The 14,379-nt window shown below is 37.8% G+C and overlaps 2 protein-coding genes across 2 annotated transcripts; both read right to left on the bottom strand.

The window, feature by feature from the left end:
• Positions 1 to 3,045: 3,045 nt before the first annotated feature.
• LOC110453062 lies at positions 3,046 to 3,843 on the bottom strand. The gene has a single exon (XM_021501885.1). It carries the CDS (start codon positions 3,841 to 3,843, stop codon positions 3,046 to 3,048), a length of 798 nt encoding a protein of 265 aa, XP_021357560.1.
• Positions 3,844 to 3,854: 11 nt separating this feature from the next.
• Positions 3,855 to 4,805, bottom strand: LOC110453060 (tripartite motif-containing protein 55-like). The gene has a single exon (XM_021501883.1). It carries the CDS (start codon positions 4,803 to 4,805, stop codon positions 3,855 to 3,857), a length of 951 nt encoding a protein of 316 aa, XP_021357558.1.
• Between the last annotated feature and the right edge of the window lie 9,574 nt (positions 4,806 to 14,379).

The raw sequence follows: 14,379 nt of genomic DNA, 5'->3' as shown, positions 1-14,379 counted from the left end.
CTCTCTGGAGATCTCTGGTAGATCGGTCCTCTAATACCATTCAGACAGGCTGTGACGGTTCGAAGCAAAGCCTCGATGACATTGATAAAGCTGTTAGACACCAATTGCGTTCGGAAGAACGTCCAGTGTTTCAGACGACCATGATAGGATTCCACAATCCACCTCGATTTGGTGATAGTTCTGTCAAGATTTGCTTGGACGTCAGAATGTTGACTTTGACCGGGTTTCAGGTATGACGGCATGCTAGCATTGAGGCCAGAGGCTTCGAGAACTGGTAGGACATCTCTAAAACCTCGGTCAACGACAACGTTGTCGTCTGGTTGTAGCCAAGTAACTAGCTTGTCCATGACTTTTTTTGTAATTGTAGCATCATTTTCGCTGCCAGTGAATGGTCCTACTGTGTCCAGAATGTAGCCATCTGGTAAGGCGATGCTCATGAATTTGAGATAGTTTCTCTTCTTCTGGCCACAGTAGGACATTCTCTGGAGCTTGTGGTCGGAGCTTTTCTGGATATAAATATAGGTGCCATCTAATATGGCAGTGGCTTTATCTCCAAAAAATGCTTCTGAAAAGACAGTATTGTGCCCGAGCAACTGTTCTCTTGTCAAGTGATCCGGACCTAGAAATTGTGGGACTATCGATGTGTCTAATGCCTGTACTATGGAGTGGAAAGTTTTGGACACACTTGACTTGGAAATTCCAAAAAGAGAAGAACACTGACTCCAGGAAATGTCGGTTTTCAGTTTTACCCAGAACAGTAATAGAGCATCGTGTGTAGTCTTGGTATATATACCAGATGAAAGATATGGGGAACAGTGCGAGTGGATTTCGAGGAACTGATCTTTGGACCAACCTGTCCAGGCCATGCATGCCGAGTCATCAAGAGAAGAAAAGCTTATTGTAAACGCAGACTGGTTCTGTGAAAGGACGTGCGACACCTCTAGGAGGTCATTAATGATTTCGGACGATTTTGATGGTAACTGAGATTCCAAGGAACCTCTACCATCAAGGACAACCTCTGTAGACGGATCTAAGTCGTTACCAATAAGGTGAATGGAGCAGACGCGGGATGAGGTGGGACACCACAGTTTGTGTGAATAGATCAGGTGATGTCTTGCACGTTTTGGTAAGACTGATGATTTTGTTCCATTTCTTGCAAAGGTAACAAGACAGAGACAGCATTTTTTGTGTGAAGATGATCCATTCAAAAGATCATGAAGGGTCAGCAACGGCAGGATATGGGACGGGGAGTCGTCTTCTTCCTCTATTTCCTGGTTCTGCTCGGGTTCAGGTTCAGGCTGATTTTTGTTCCGAAGATACTTCATGTAGCACTTCTGGCAAATAAGTGCTTGTTCCTTTGCTGACATCAATCCTTGTTGCACCAGCGTATCTAGGAGCCATTTATATTGTGGACTATTTACATTGCGTGCACTTCTGTTCTTATTGCCACTACGTTTCTTGAAGTATACTTGACACCCTTCTCCAACACATTTACCCTCCATCTTGAAACAATAACGATTGGTTTATGAAGCGTCGATAAAGTAACAAAATAGCAAGCCACCGATGATTGCTGTAAACAGCTAATACTTAGTAGTTTGGTACAATTATGCGAAAATGTGTGATAAATAACGAACAACTAATTACACAAAATAACAAGACAATATAATAAATCACATTCAATACCTCCAAGAAGCGCAGAATTGATTGATTACTTAGAACAAAATAAAGTATTTCATATGGATAATCTATCTATTCGATGTGGCGTGGTCGGCAGGCACAAAGAAAGTGAGACAAGTCAGGGTCCCAACCCTGACAGAGCCACAACGCTTTGGAGATGGGACAATAAAACAAGGAAAGTGAGACAAGAATAGCTAGCGTCGAGTCAATGATTCCGTAAACGTATAGACAAAGACAAGAAGATACGGATAAATGTACAAGGCCACACGATCAGAAAATTCAGAAGAGGACAACTTGAGATAGAACAGTATTCATGTATCAGGGTGTCCTCAGTGTAAATCTTTATATCGATACTGTTTATTTAGTCGTTACACATCATAAAACTGTCATGAAAATATCCGCTCTGATATTCAATATAAAAGTTTGTATATAATAAGCTATATAATAGGGTTTCAGACAAGGTTGTTACTCATTTCCCCTTTTCTTTCAATTTACAACCACATTCAGGCGGCGATATGAGAACGTTCCACCACATGGAATTAGCTGATTTTTGGTACACATATGAAACAAGTAAAGCTCTATCCGATTTTCTGATGGAAATTTGCATCCAAAACTATATAACGGGAGAAAATTGCAATTTTATGGCATTTTTCTTCATAATTGTGTCTCTGCAAGTGCATTTTCATCCGAGAATATTTTTTTTTTTGTTTTATGAATAAACACGATGTTTTGGAAATATTTATCAAAAGAAATTTATACTATGTTGCGAATTACAATTTCGAGATAACCTTCTTTTATTTACGAACTTATGTCTTTGATGCTGAAATTGACAACTTTATAAAAATACATTTTCACTGAAATTATGAAATCTGGGTGTCGGAAAGGTGTAAAATTATTCTTCGGAAAAGAAAAAAACAGTAGTTGAGCTAGATAAGAAATTATACGGGGGCAGGCTCCTATGGAGAATTAACATTACTGGAAACAGGCCCTTTTGTATCACAACAAACAGGCACTGCCTAATACAGAAGCACCGAAAACATCAAGCAAAGGAAACATTTTGCATATACATTTGTAAGTTGTGAATCAAATTTAAGCTGAATGATTTTGTTTTTATTTAAATTTTCATTGATATGGGTTTTGTATTGAATCACTACATTTTCGTACATGTACATGAGCCATTCACGTTAAAATAATCGTCCATTTATGCAATTCAGAGTTTCCTTTCAATAGTTATGGTAAGCATACACATCAAAAATAAGCCTTTCCTTTAAAAAAGGTGTCAAAGTGTAGATATGTACATATACTTGTCAAAAGATCGGCATATTTATAAGGTGTCCTTCTGTACAGATGTTCGATTAGAGACGTAGTTTAGTAGAGTTTAAACACACGGACATCACAACCAATATTAGTTGTAATCAACATCGTCTCATCACGAACAGCTAGTCCCCATGGATTGACTATTCCGTCTGATGCCGTCAGCAGCTCTCTGACGTGTGTTCCGTCCCCAGACATCTGTACGACGTTGTGTGAATCCCTACCACACACGTAGATGTTTCCCTCTGTATCAGTGTCTAATCCCGCCGCATGCCACACGATACCAACCGTCAGTTCAGTGTTCACGTACTGATGGTTATCGGAAAGTCTTGATACTGCACATTCTCCCTCGGTTTCGTTTGCGACACTGATAAGAGTGTCTTTAGTAAGTGGATCTTGTGCTATGGAATAGCATGCTTTCCTGTACCCGTTTATAAAGTCTATATTATCTGGTGTCACAGTGTATATATCTCCTCTTTCCGTACTCACAACAAACCTACCATCAGTATGCATTATACCATAGCAGTTTTTATCATTTGGCATTTCAATCCCAGACGATAGAGAGAGTTTTGAGTCTTCGACTTCAACGACACAGACACTACCAGGACTGTAGACTGCGACGGCCACTGTGTGGTTGTCCACCAGACACATATCACAGGGATATCCTTCCATTACCAACTCATCAAGGTACTGTCCGTTGTCAGTAAACAGTTTCAGCTTCTTGTTATGGCTGTCGCTTATCACGATGCCGTCTTCCGAGAGATATACCACACCACGCGCACAACATTCACGTTTATCTGATGGGGTCTTTATGTTGAACTTGCCTATCTTTTTCACACGACGTCCCAACATTGGTGGTGTTGCTAAATCAAATTCATCAGGAAAACATCGTGGTTGATAATTTTTCCCATCGCGTTATCGCCAGAGGTGAACGGGTCTGGACCGATCTCATGTTTAATGCTGACGGATGTATATGTCTTGCTAATCTCCTTCGCTAGTTCTTTGCACGACTCTTCCTCTACCTCTCCTCTCTGATACAACAATACCGTCTCCATAATGTTGTTTCCCTCTGTAGCTTTAATCGACGACTTCAGTGTATTAAGCATACTGTTCTTTAGACATTCGCATTGCCTTAAGGAGTCGTCTAATTTCCTCTTTTCGTCTTTGAACAGCGTGATTAACCTGTCAGTGCAGTTCTTCTGAAGCTCGTCAAGCCGTTTGTCGATCCTTTGGCGTAGATCTGTAATACTCTGGAGAGCGATTTCTTGGTTCTTTACCATGACTTGTAGCTGTTCGTCAAAGTCCTTCACTAAAGAGTTCATGATCTCTGCTCCTTTCTTCAGTGCTGCCTGTATATCTGTCAGTTGTGGTCCTGATTTTAGCTTCTGAAAGTACTCTTTCACTGATGTCACGTTATCACACCGTCTGTGGTCTTTGAAGACACAAATGTTACAACCGAGCAGTCTGTGTTCCTCACAGTACCAAACCATATTCTCGTCATGTTTGTCACAGTGAGGCACAACCGAGTACTGTTTTGGTCTATTGCTGTCCCCCCTGTACACATCTAAAATATCACATTTAATATGTATGATATCGTGGTGATCAACTTTACAAGTATCACAGAAACCGGATTCAATGTTTTTACACCAGAACTTGGCAGGATTGGACGGATTTGCTTTTGTTTGACAAGGAGTGCAGTACAGTGGTCCAGACGACTGTTCCTTAAGCTTGATCAGTTCTTGGATCACACCATTAGTTGGAAACTGTTTAGCCCAGTTTTCCTTGGTTTCCGCTTGATTGACAGGCGTAGCCATCCCTCTACAAACAGGACACGTTTACTTCATATTATGGCTTTATATGTCTGTAGTGTATACAAAATAGTTCGATTATCAACTGAAACACTGTAGTTATCTTAATTTTATGATGATACATTTTGTAAGTCGCATTGTCTATTTCTCCTACATTTGTAGGTCACAACGGTACCCAAATCGGGACAGTTATTAGTGAAATAAAGATGTATTTCATGCCATAGTACCGATCCTAGTATTTTTTTTATTACTTTTCCTAAATATATATCATTATTTTTTCATTTTGATAACAAGTTAATATTTCCGGCTCGTGGTTTTGTAAATAGAACCAGAAATATAGTCAAATATAATATAATCGCGAAAAAGGTGTAGTACCGGTTTTGGCTTAAATTTGTAGATGAAAAAAGTATTAAGCAGAACATGGCATATCTTTGGAATATTTAAGAGTCAAGGGTCGTTCTGAATGAATTTCTTTCCAAACTAGATAGCACCTAGATAGCATCTTATCTTATCTTATCTGGGGTACATGTGCGTATCCGGCTGAAACGGTTGAACCGGTTACACGTGTAAATAAAACGACATGCACATATCTGATCCGAGGCTGACCTCCGGAATGTTCGACACGTGTAAGTTGAGGGTTCCAAATGACCGAAGCTAAAATGCTGACCATTGCTAGTTTGCGTTATTTCTTTCTAAAACAATGTCAAGTCATATATGTAGTTTCTAAGATTCTATTCTCCTTCCGCAAGACACGAACTCCGTTTCCTCCAAAAACCTACGCCATTTCAGAGTTTCAAAGTTGTTCGCAGTCAGCCTGCCACTTTTTAAAAATATTAATGAGGTTGACGCGTTCGTCAGCGCGCGCTGGAACAAGCAGTGTTGGTTGGTTTAACGAAAAATGGCTACACTTCCAGCCAATCACGCCGCGAGTTTCGGCACGTGGCTGACGTCAACCTCAATTTGTCAATTATCAGGTCCCTGTGGTTTCAACCAGGATACGCAAATGAAGTCCTACAGTACGTAGTGAGGACCTACATGTATATATATACAGTAATGAATTTGTTTTGGAGGGGGCGGGGAGGGGGATGTGTCATTTTTTTTGGAACATGTATCATTTAAATAAATACGTTATGTATTGGACTATATTTCAGGTCTCCCTTCTTCAGCTTAGTTCACTCCGTCTGCGTATTAATTAGCGTATACGCAGTGACAAAAGGCTCGGCGGATTGATACATTTTTCAAATACGAGATAACAGTCCAATGACAACAAATGCTTAAATCATTCGGGATCCATTATGTCTAATGATACAACAAAATAATGCTAACAAACTTCTCATTCCATAGATTTCTTTGACAGTAACGTCAACAATGGCGGCTTCGTTCTGACCGCATCACTCCATGAGCAGTGTGCCACTGCGCGTACATGACGACCGTTGTAAATTAATATAAAGTTCGAAGGGCTTCTCACATTGCTTAATTTAACATTTAAAAACCATGAAAGCAAAAAAATAGAGTTATTCACTGCTTATTTTCTATATTTACTGACATATCGATGTAGATTCACTGCCTGGTACTATATTGTCTTAGCAACCACGGTTACCTTAGTTACCATAGCGACAACCCACTTCGACTATGACATTTTTCTGCGCAATGTAGCGTTTATGCATTATTTATGTTGTAAATATAAGGATTGATCTTCATTTTGATGGCGTATATGGTAGTATAAACGCAGTTGGCAACAAACATATTCTTTATGGAGCGCTAATGCGCACAATTGCCATAGATTATATTCGTTAGCAACTGCGTCAGTTACATGTACCTGGAAACTAAATTTATTTCACATTTGCAGCTTCATCCTGTAGATATGTTTGTTGTTTTGTAAGATCTTCGTTCAATTGGCCTTGGTGATTAACAGGAAACATTCTCGCTATGTGTCAACGGTTTCCATGCAATGGTAATTGAAAATTACACAAACTATATATAAAGAAAAAATATAAAGTTGCTTTATGTTTTTATATGGCTTTATTTCATCTTTTCTGCAAATGTGAAATATAATTAGTTTCTTGGTACATGTAACTGAAGACTTCCTACATGTCTTCTGTCTTGAAAAGAAGAACGTTAACATACTTATTCTGGACAAGACTGACAGGTCAAATGAGTTACCTCACTTCCTTCACATACGAACACTATTCCGTCTTTGCGTATTGCAGAGTTATCTTCTCTTGGGAGCAGGTATTGATTGCTACGTCATTGGTTTGGGTGAGAAAGTTACGTCGTTTTCTCAAAAATTGATGACGTTACTCTCACAAACAAGTGACGTAACAATCAATACCTGCTCCGAAGAGAAGATAACTCTGCAATACGCAAAGACAGAATTGATGCGCAAGACATAATGCACTAAGCCGTAGGATATCCATTAGTTTTATGTGGTTGCATTGTAAATGTGATGAAGGTGTATTTTGAGCGGAAATACCACACGTACATGTACTATACACGTACAGAAATACAATACACATTTGTCCGTTACCCTGTTATCGTGCGGTACATAATTTCACCTTTTCAATTTGAACTGTGAACAATTGATAATTACATCAAAAAGTGAACTACGAGTAAAGTTTTATAGACAGGTGGTTTTAGTTTTCAAAATATGAGAGAAATAACAGAAAGTTAGAAGTTGAAGTTTAAAATAGTAAAAACGTATAGTTGCATATTTTGGCGAAAATAAATATTCTCGACATTCTTGTAAATTTGTTGCATTCTGATTTCTATATTTTGTAAGACTTACATGTATTGCCCATACATGATTATATATACGAAATGAAAATCCAGCGATAATGTTAAAAGAAGATACTTGTTGTTTTAGTATAAGACTTATAATAAATATAAAAATACGCACATTGGTAGTGAAATACCAAATTAGAAAAAAAGAAAAAAAATACAGTAGCTAAAATTCGTGGTTAAATACGTTTAAAAGAAATAAAAAGATGTACAATTGCATTTATCATCAATAAACTACTGGAATGCAAATAACTTTGAAATAATTTAGCAGCATCCATTTTAATTAATGAGGTGTATTAATTAAACCAGGGATGTGTAGTCCACTACACATCCCTGATTAAACACATTGAACTGTTGTAGGAAATTTGTGCAAATGTAAGCTACATTATGATCATTTTATAATAAACAAAGAAATAAAAATGTTTTGTAGTAATATTACATAGATCGTCAAAATGCATACTGTAACAAATGCAATGACTTGAACAAACCGTGACATAATATTAAATCCGGAAATTTCTTACACCTCAGTTTCGAGTCAGTGTTTAGAAAACATCCGTGGTTGAGGCGTAACGGAAATAGTCTCTATCAACCAGACGCTTGGTCACTTGCAATTCTCTCGTAGCTTGCGCAGACAACAAGAGTCTGGTTGAACGAGACTAAACGGTACAAAGCGTAATGTGTCCAGATTTGACAGACCTATGAGCGAGTTTCTCTAAATTTAAGTTAACAAGGTGAGTATAATGTGTCGTTGTAGTGTTGATACCTGAATCAACATCGATTAATTTATACAAATAATCTGCATAAAGCTCTGATTTACTTTACTGTAGTGCAGTTGTACTTTCGCAATTTCGCTGTAGTAGATATATACGAACCGAAAGTAGCCATTGTTTTTGTAATTTTTGACTCGTACTTTGCTTGATGGAGACTAACTATCGTTAAAGAATTATTTCTATATGTTCTCATGTAGACTGATATGAATACAGAAGAACATATATCTGAGAACCCCCTACCCGCCAAAAACCTTCCTTTACAGTTACAGAAGGAAGAAACAGCTTAATTATTAATAAAGCTGTTTCGTCCTTCTGTAACTCATAGGTGACGTTAGGGGTCAAAAAGATGGAAATCCAAACAGTCTTAACTACTGTTGAAACAGAGGGAAAGGTCTATGCGTATATAAAGATAAATAAATCAATGAACAAATCCACTGACGTTTGTAGTGCATTACATATTAGGAGATTAGTAGAACTGCTTGACAGCTAGCAAAGATTTCAGCCCAGATACGTAATTTAAGTTTTTTTAAATGTCAAACAGATGACCTTCGCCTAGATTCTAGGTCACAGGGGTCAAACATGTTTAAAACTTTTAAACAACATCTTCTCAATAACAAAAAGGCCTAGGATGATGATATTTGGCCAGTAGCATGCTGGGGTAAAGGCCACCAAGTTTATTCAAACAGATGACCTTCGCCTAATTTCTAGCTCACAGGGGTCAAACATGTTTAAAAACTTTAAACGACTTCTTCTCACTAACCAAAAGGTCTAGGGTGATGATATTTGGCCATTAACATGCTGCGATAAAGGGTTACAACATTTGTTTTAACGAATGACATTGACATATATTTAAGGTCACAGGGGTCAAATATGTTTAAAACCTTAACACAACTTCTCCTGAATATCCGAGAGGCCTAGGATACTGATATTTAGCAAGTTACATGCTCAGATGAAGTGTTACCAAGTTTGTTCAAACGAATGACCTTGACATACATTCAATGTCACAGTGGTCAAACATGTTTAATACCTTTGTACAAACCTCTACTCAATAGCCAAAAGGCCTGTGATGATGCTATTGTGTCAGTAGCATTCAGGGATGAAGGGCTACCAAGTTTGTTCAAATGAGTGACATTTACCTATTTTCAAGATCACAGGGGTCAAATATGTTTAAAACCTTTAAACAACTTCTTCTCAATAACCAAAAAGCCAAGGATGATGATATTTTGTCAGTAGCATAGTGTGTTCAAATGAGTGACCTTCACTAATATTCAAGGCCACAGGGATCAAATATGTTTAAATCTTTATATGACTTGTTCTCAATTATCAAAAGGTCCAGGGTAATGATATTTTGCGAGAAGTGTCCTGGGATGTTTAAATCTTTTAATAGGTTCTTATGAATCGAACACTGATATTTTGCCTGTATCTGTATTTCAGTCCACTTTTAATATTACAAGTTTGAGATTAATACCAGGTGAGCGATTCTGGCCCATTGGGCCTCTTGTTGTTAGAAAGCCGCCATACTTTTGACGCAGTTCGAATTCCGGCATGTTTTTGGCGACGAGATATTTGCTCAACATTACCAAATAATGTGAACTAACAAGTCAATTCAACACAGACAAGAACATCTAAATCAAATAGATATAAATCAATAATGAAGTAATAATAATTTGGAGGCACGCTAGTCTAGTGGTAGAACGTCGGACTCGAGACCGAATGGTTGCGGGTTTGAGTCACGGCACGGCACGGCACTGTGTTGTATCCTTGAGGAATATACTTTACTCTGCTTGTTCCAGTCTACTCAGCTGTAAATGAGGACGTGGTTGGGCAGTGCTAGAATTGTAGAATGCTAGCTATGAGTGTCAAAATGGCAGCACCGGCTGTATGCTCCCCAGAGAGTTGAGAAAGATATTAGTTAGTTGCAAAGGCCATATTACCACGGATGATAATTGTGAACCGCTTTGAGACGACCTACAAACTTGGTTGTGATAAAGCGGTATATAAGAACCTCGAATTATTATTATTAGCTCACCTGCCCAAACAACCTCTTCTGAATAACCAAGAGGCCTAGGGTAATGATGGTTGGCCATTTTCATGCTGCGATGAAGGGCTACTGAGTTTGTTCAAATGACTGACCTTGACTTATATCAGGGACAGTATATAGAGGGGATTGGCAACTCTGCCCCAGTCAAGATTCTATAGCACGTCGCTTTTGTGTTTGTTCACCGAACCACGAAGTCATCGAGAGCCCCTCTCGATCAGCCTGCGCTTGCGCACTAGCGTTAAAATTAAGCACGCACCTGCTTTCGGTGTCAAGTGTTTTGATAACGGTTACCAGACGAGTAATTTCATCTGTGACATCGCTATCGTTCCAAATAATGCAAATCAAATCAGGCCTACTTAACATAGAATTTACTCGGCTGTTTATTGATATGAATTGTTTTAAAAAATACAAACGATAGTTTATAAAATTAATCAAAACAGTGAGCAGTCACCAACTACTTTCGCAATGATTTACGTTCCAGTGAAAAATATTGCTGATATTTAGTCTTTTTGACACAAAAAAAAACACAAGTTAAATTATTTTATTTGCAATTAAAATGGGTTGGGTGGTTATACAATTTATTCAGCTTTCTATTGCTGCTAATTTGAAAAAGATCGGTCAAATACTTTTGGAGTGAGGTGGTTCACATACATGTGGGTTTTTTTTATCCCGCATTTTTGTCTATCGATGCAAACCACAATACTCTTAACCTCGTGTTACATCGCGTTTAAAAATAGAAAAATATACCCCAAAAACGAGACATCAATTACTATGAAACCACAGATTTTATCAATTAAAAGTAATACAGTCAGCTTATAACAAATGGGATAAACAACGTAAGAACACTTATCGAGATTGGTTTGTTTTCACACCAACTGCTGCATCTAACGAAGCGGTAGCGACGCCATCTTGCTTTGTCAAAATTGAGATAGGTGGCGCTCGCTATCTGCCCAGGAATCAGGGGGAGGTAAGTCTAGATTGACGTGTCATAAAATTGATAGGGCAGAGAGGGAGTTGCTAATCCCCTTCACTATACGTCCCTGCTTATATTCAAGGTCACAGGGATCAAATATGTTTAAAACCCTTAAACAACTTTTTCTGAATAACCAAGAAGCCTAGCTAGTGTAATGATAGTTAGCCAGTAACATGCTGCGATGAAGAGATACTAAATGAATGACCTTCACCTACTTTGAAAGGTCACTGGGGCAAATGTGTTAAAAAATAAAAACGACTTCTCCACAACCAATATTTTTGATATTTTTTTAAGTTGTATGCTGATCTGAGTGCTATACAGTTTGTGCAGCATAATGACTTTGTTCGACTTTCAAGGTCACAGGGGTCAAATGATTTAAAATCTTTTTACAGGTTCTTTTGAATGACTTGTAGTCATAAATACTAAAATTTGGCCTGTAGCTTTATTTTAGATCACTTTAACGGTTACGAGTGGAAGATTAATACCAGGTGAGCAATGCAGGCCCATTCGGCCACTTGTTGTTATTATTATCATATATTATGTTTTAGAGATAGTGTTTAACCCTGCAACACTGATCATTAAAAAAAAAATCACACGGACGAATGTCAATTCAACGATTGACATAAAGTGTGAGTGCTTTTCTTGTTTTTAATTTTATATATTAGCTCCATTTCCCTGATGCTGTACCAAGATTTCCGAATCTATAATCTACGTATATCAAATCATGATTTCATCATCAGATGGTAGACAGTTCAAATCGCTCTTCATCCGTGGTCCGTGGTCAGCACACACACATGTGTTTATATCATATGCAATTTACATAAAGTGCGAGTGTTTATTATGTTGAATGTGTATATAAGATGTAATTCCCTGATGCTGTTCCAAAACTTCCGAATTGATAATCTACGTTTAAAATATCTATGGATTTCATCATCAGATGGTAGACTGTTCAAATCGTTCTTCATCCGTGATCCGTGGTAAATCCGTCCATTCTCCGTCCTTAACATTTTTGTTATCGCTAGTTCTAAATAAGTAATAGATGCATAATGTACCAGCCAGGCAGATAGGTATTATTTTTTCTAGTTCATTTTCGTTACACCTATTTATAAGTCCACTTTCACATTTCAAATGGAGGTTTCCCAAGTTTTATAATTGTGCATGTTCGGTTTTAACAGGTTAACTCTATAATCAACATTTCTCAGAAAGTATTTGACATATTTTGTTAAGCTCATATGAGATTGATAGGACAAACAAGATGGGGTTAGGCAACGATCTTGTATTTTGACAGTTAAAATTTGTAATAATTATTTCTGATATAATAGATAGCATAATAATTCTCACATTTCCCCGCTTAAAGTAAGTCTTTGGTTTAAGCTGGTATTGAATATTTTGTTTTGGGTTTTACGCAGCTTGATAAGAGGAAACATATTGAAGCCGGGTAGCAGAAATCTCGTGCAAAGTATTATTTTGAGGGAAATATGTGAATTGACATCCTTGTTTTTAATGACACTGCGAAACCTCATTGTTTAAAGTTTAATAACAACAGTTTTACAGATGAAAATATTACCAATCAAACTGATAAAGATATTACGATGATTGGCGCCATGTTTTACCCGGTATTTTGAAGAAAGTTTACATACGCACAAACTAAACATTAATTTCATCTGACACTGTTTGATTTAAATGTTTTTTTTCTAAACAGGGCGTGCTTCACATACATAAATACTTCGAAACCTAAAAAAAATGCTCACAAAACTTGTTGCCGCGGTCTTGTAGCAAGTGAGCAACTTTATTTTGTAGAAAAATAGCATCATCTTTTATACCGAACCGGTTTCAAATGGTCTTTACCTCTAGCAAAGCGCTCCATAGTTTGGTTTATACAAAAATTAAATAAACTTCAAATTATATATAAAATTGCAATAAATGAGGATGAAGTACATGCACTTGAACTAGAAAATAAAATACAGCAAATTAGATTGGAATGACGTCACACTTGTTGCAGCATGACGCCACTTCATCGTTTAAGCGTTATGTCCATATAAGATTAATAGAAACTTTCACCGCCTTGGAATGAGATAGGGAAATCACAACCCGAGGGGGATATACTTAAGTTACTTAAACACGAGGTTTGCCGAGTCTTTGGTAATTTGAGAATAGTTACCGAGGGTTGAGATTCCCCTATCTTACCACAATGGAGTGAGTTATTCTTTTTCTGTTGCCCTTGTCATATTGATAATAAGACGTTGATGTTTCATGCTAAATGAAATGTTTACGTGACGTCTGCAATTGTTTCGACTGGGGAATTACCGTTTCAACCCTAGGGTGAGACAGGAATATCTCACACCAGCAAAATTCCGGATACACCTGTCTCTTGTAAGACAAATATTCATCTTACATGACTTTCTATCATGGGAAAAACATCTTATATGGCCAGCTATATAAGACAACGTAATGCCTACTATTGTGGATGAATTGAGGAAACAATGGTTCAGAAAAGTTAACGAATTTAATTATAATGATTAAAACAACATGATAATGTTAAGAGGACAAGGTTTTATCTCTAAAATAAATTCAGCATGTAGAATGCCCTTAATATATTTTCAGGATACAGTTAAACTGAGATGACTTTCTTCATGGCTGAGGATGGACTCCCTCCGGAATTGGACCAGCATTTACTTGAGTGTCCAATCTGCTTGGAACGATTTCAGGAGCCCAAGTCCTTACCCTGTCACCACTCTTTCTGTCAGGATTGTCTTGGAACCTATATCACCAAGGAATTGTCCGAGAAAATGGCGTCGGCAACATCCTTCCCTTGTCCGGTCTGTAGGAGGATGACCTCGCCAGTCAATCGAGCAGAATCTATGGACAAATGGGCAGCACAGGTCCCGACTAGTGACGTAATCCAACAACATATCAAGCTACAGGAACATTCGTCTGAACCACGGTACTGTAAACTCTGCCAGATCAAAGGAAACCTGACCAACACAGCGAAATCCTAAGTCACAGCATCATGATAGC

The sequence above is a fragment of the Mizuhopecten yessoensis genome, unplaced genomic scaffold (genome assembly GCF_002113885.1).
Source record: "Mizuhopecten yessoensis strain PY_sf001 unplaced genomic scaffold, ASM211388v2 scaffold7085, whole genome shotgun sequence".
NCBI lineage: Eukaryota > Metazoa > Mollusca > Bivalvia > Pectinida > Pectinidae > Mizuhopecten > Mizuhopecten yessoensis.
Note: the sequence above shows the minus strand (reverse complement) of the source record. Positions and strands in the feature narration are given on the sequence as shown.

Coding starts and splice junctions, on each gene's coding strand:
- LOC110453062 (XM_021501885.1), bottom strand. CDS start 3,843: ATGTTGGGACGTCGTGTGAAAAAGATAGGCAAGTTCAACATAAAGACC.
- LOC110453060 (XM_021501883.1), bottom strand. CDS start 4,805: ATGGCTACGCCTGTCAATCAAGCGGAAACCAAGGAAAACTGGGCTAAA.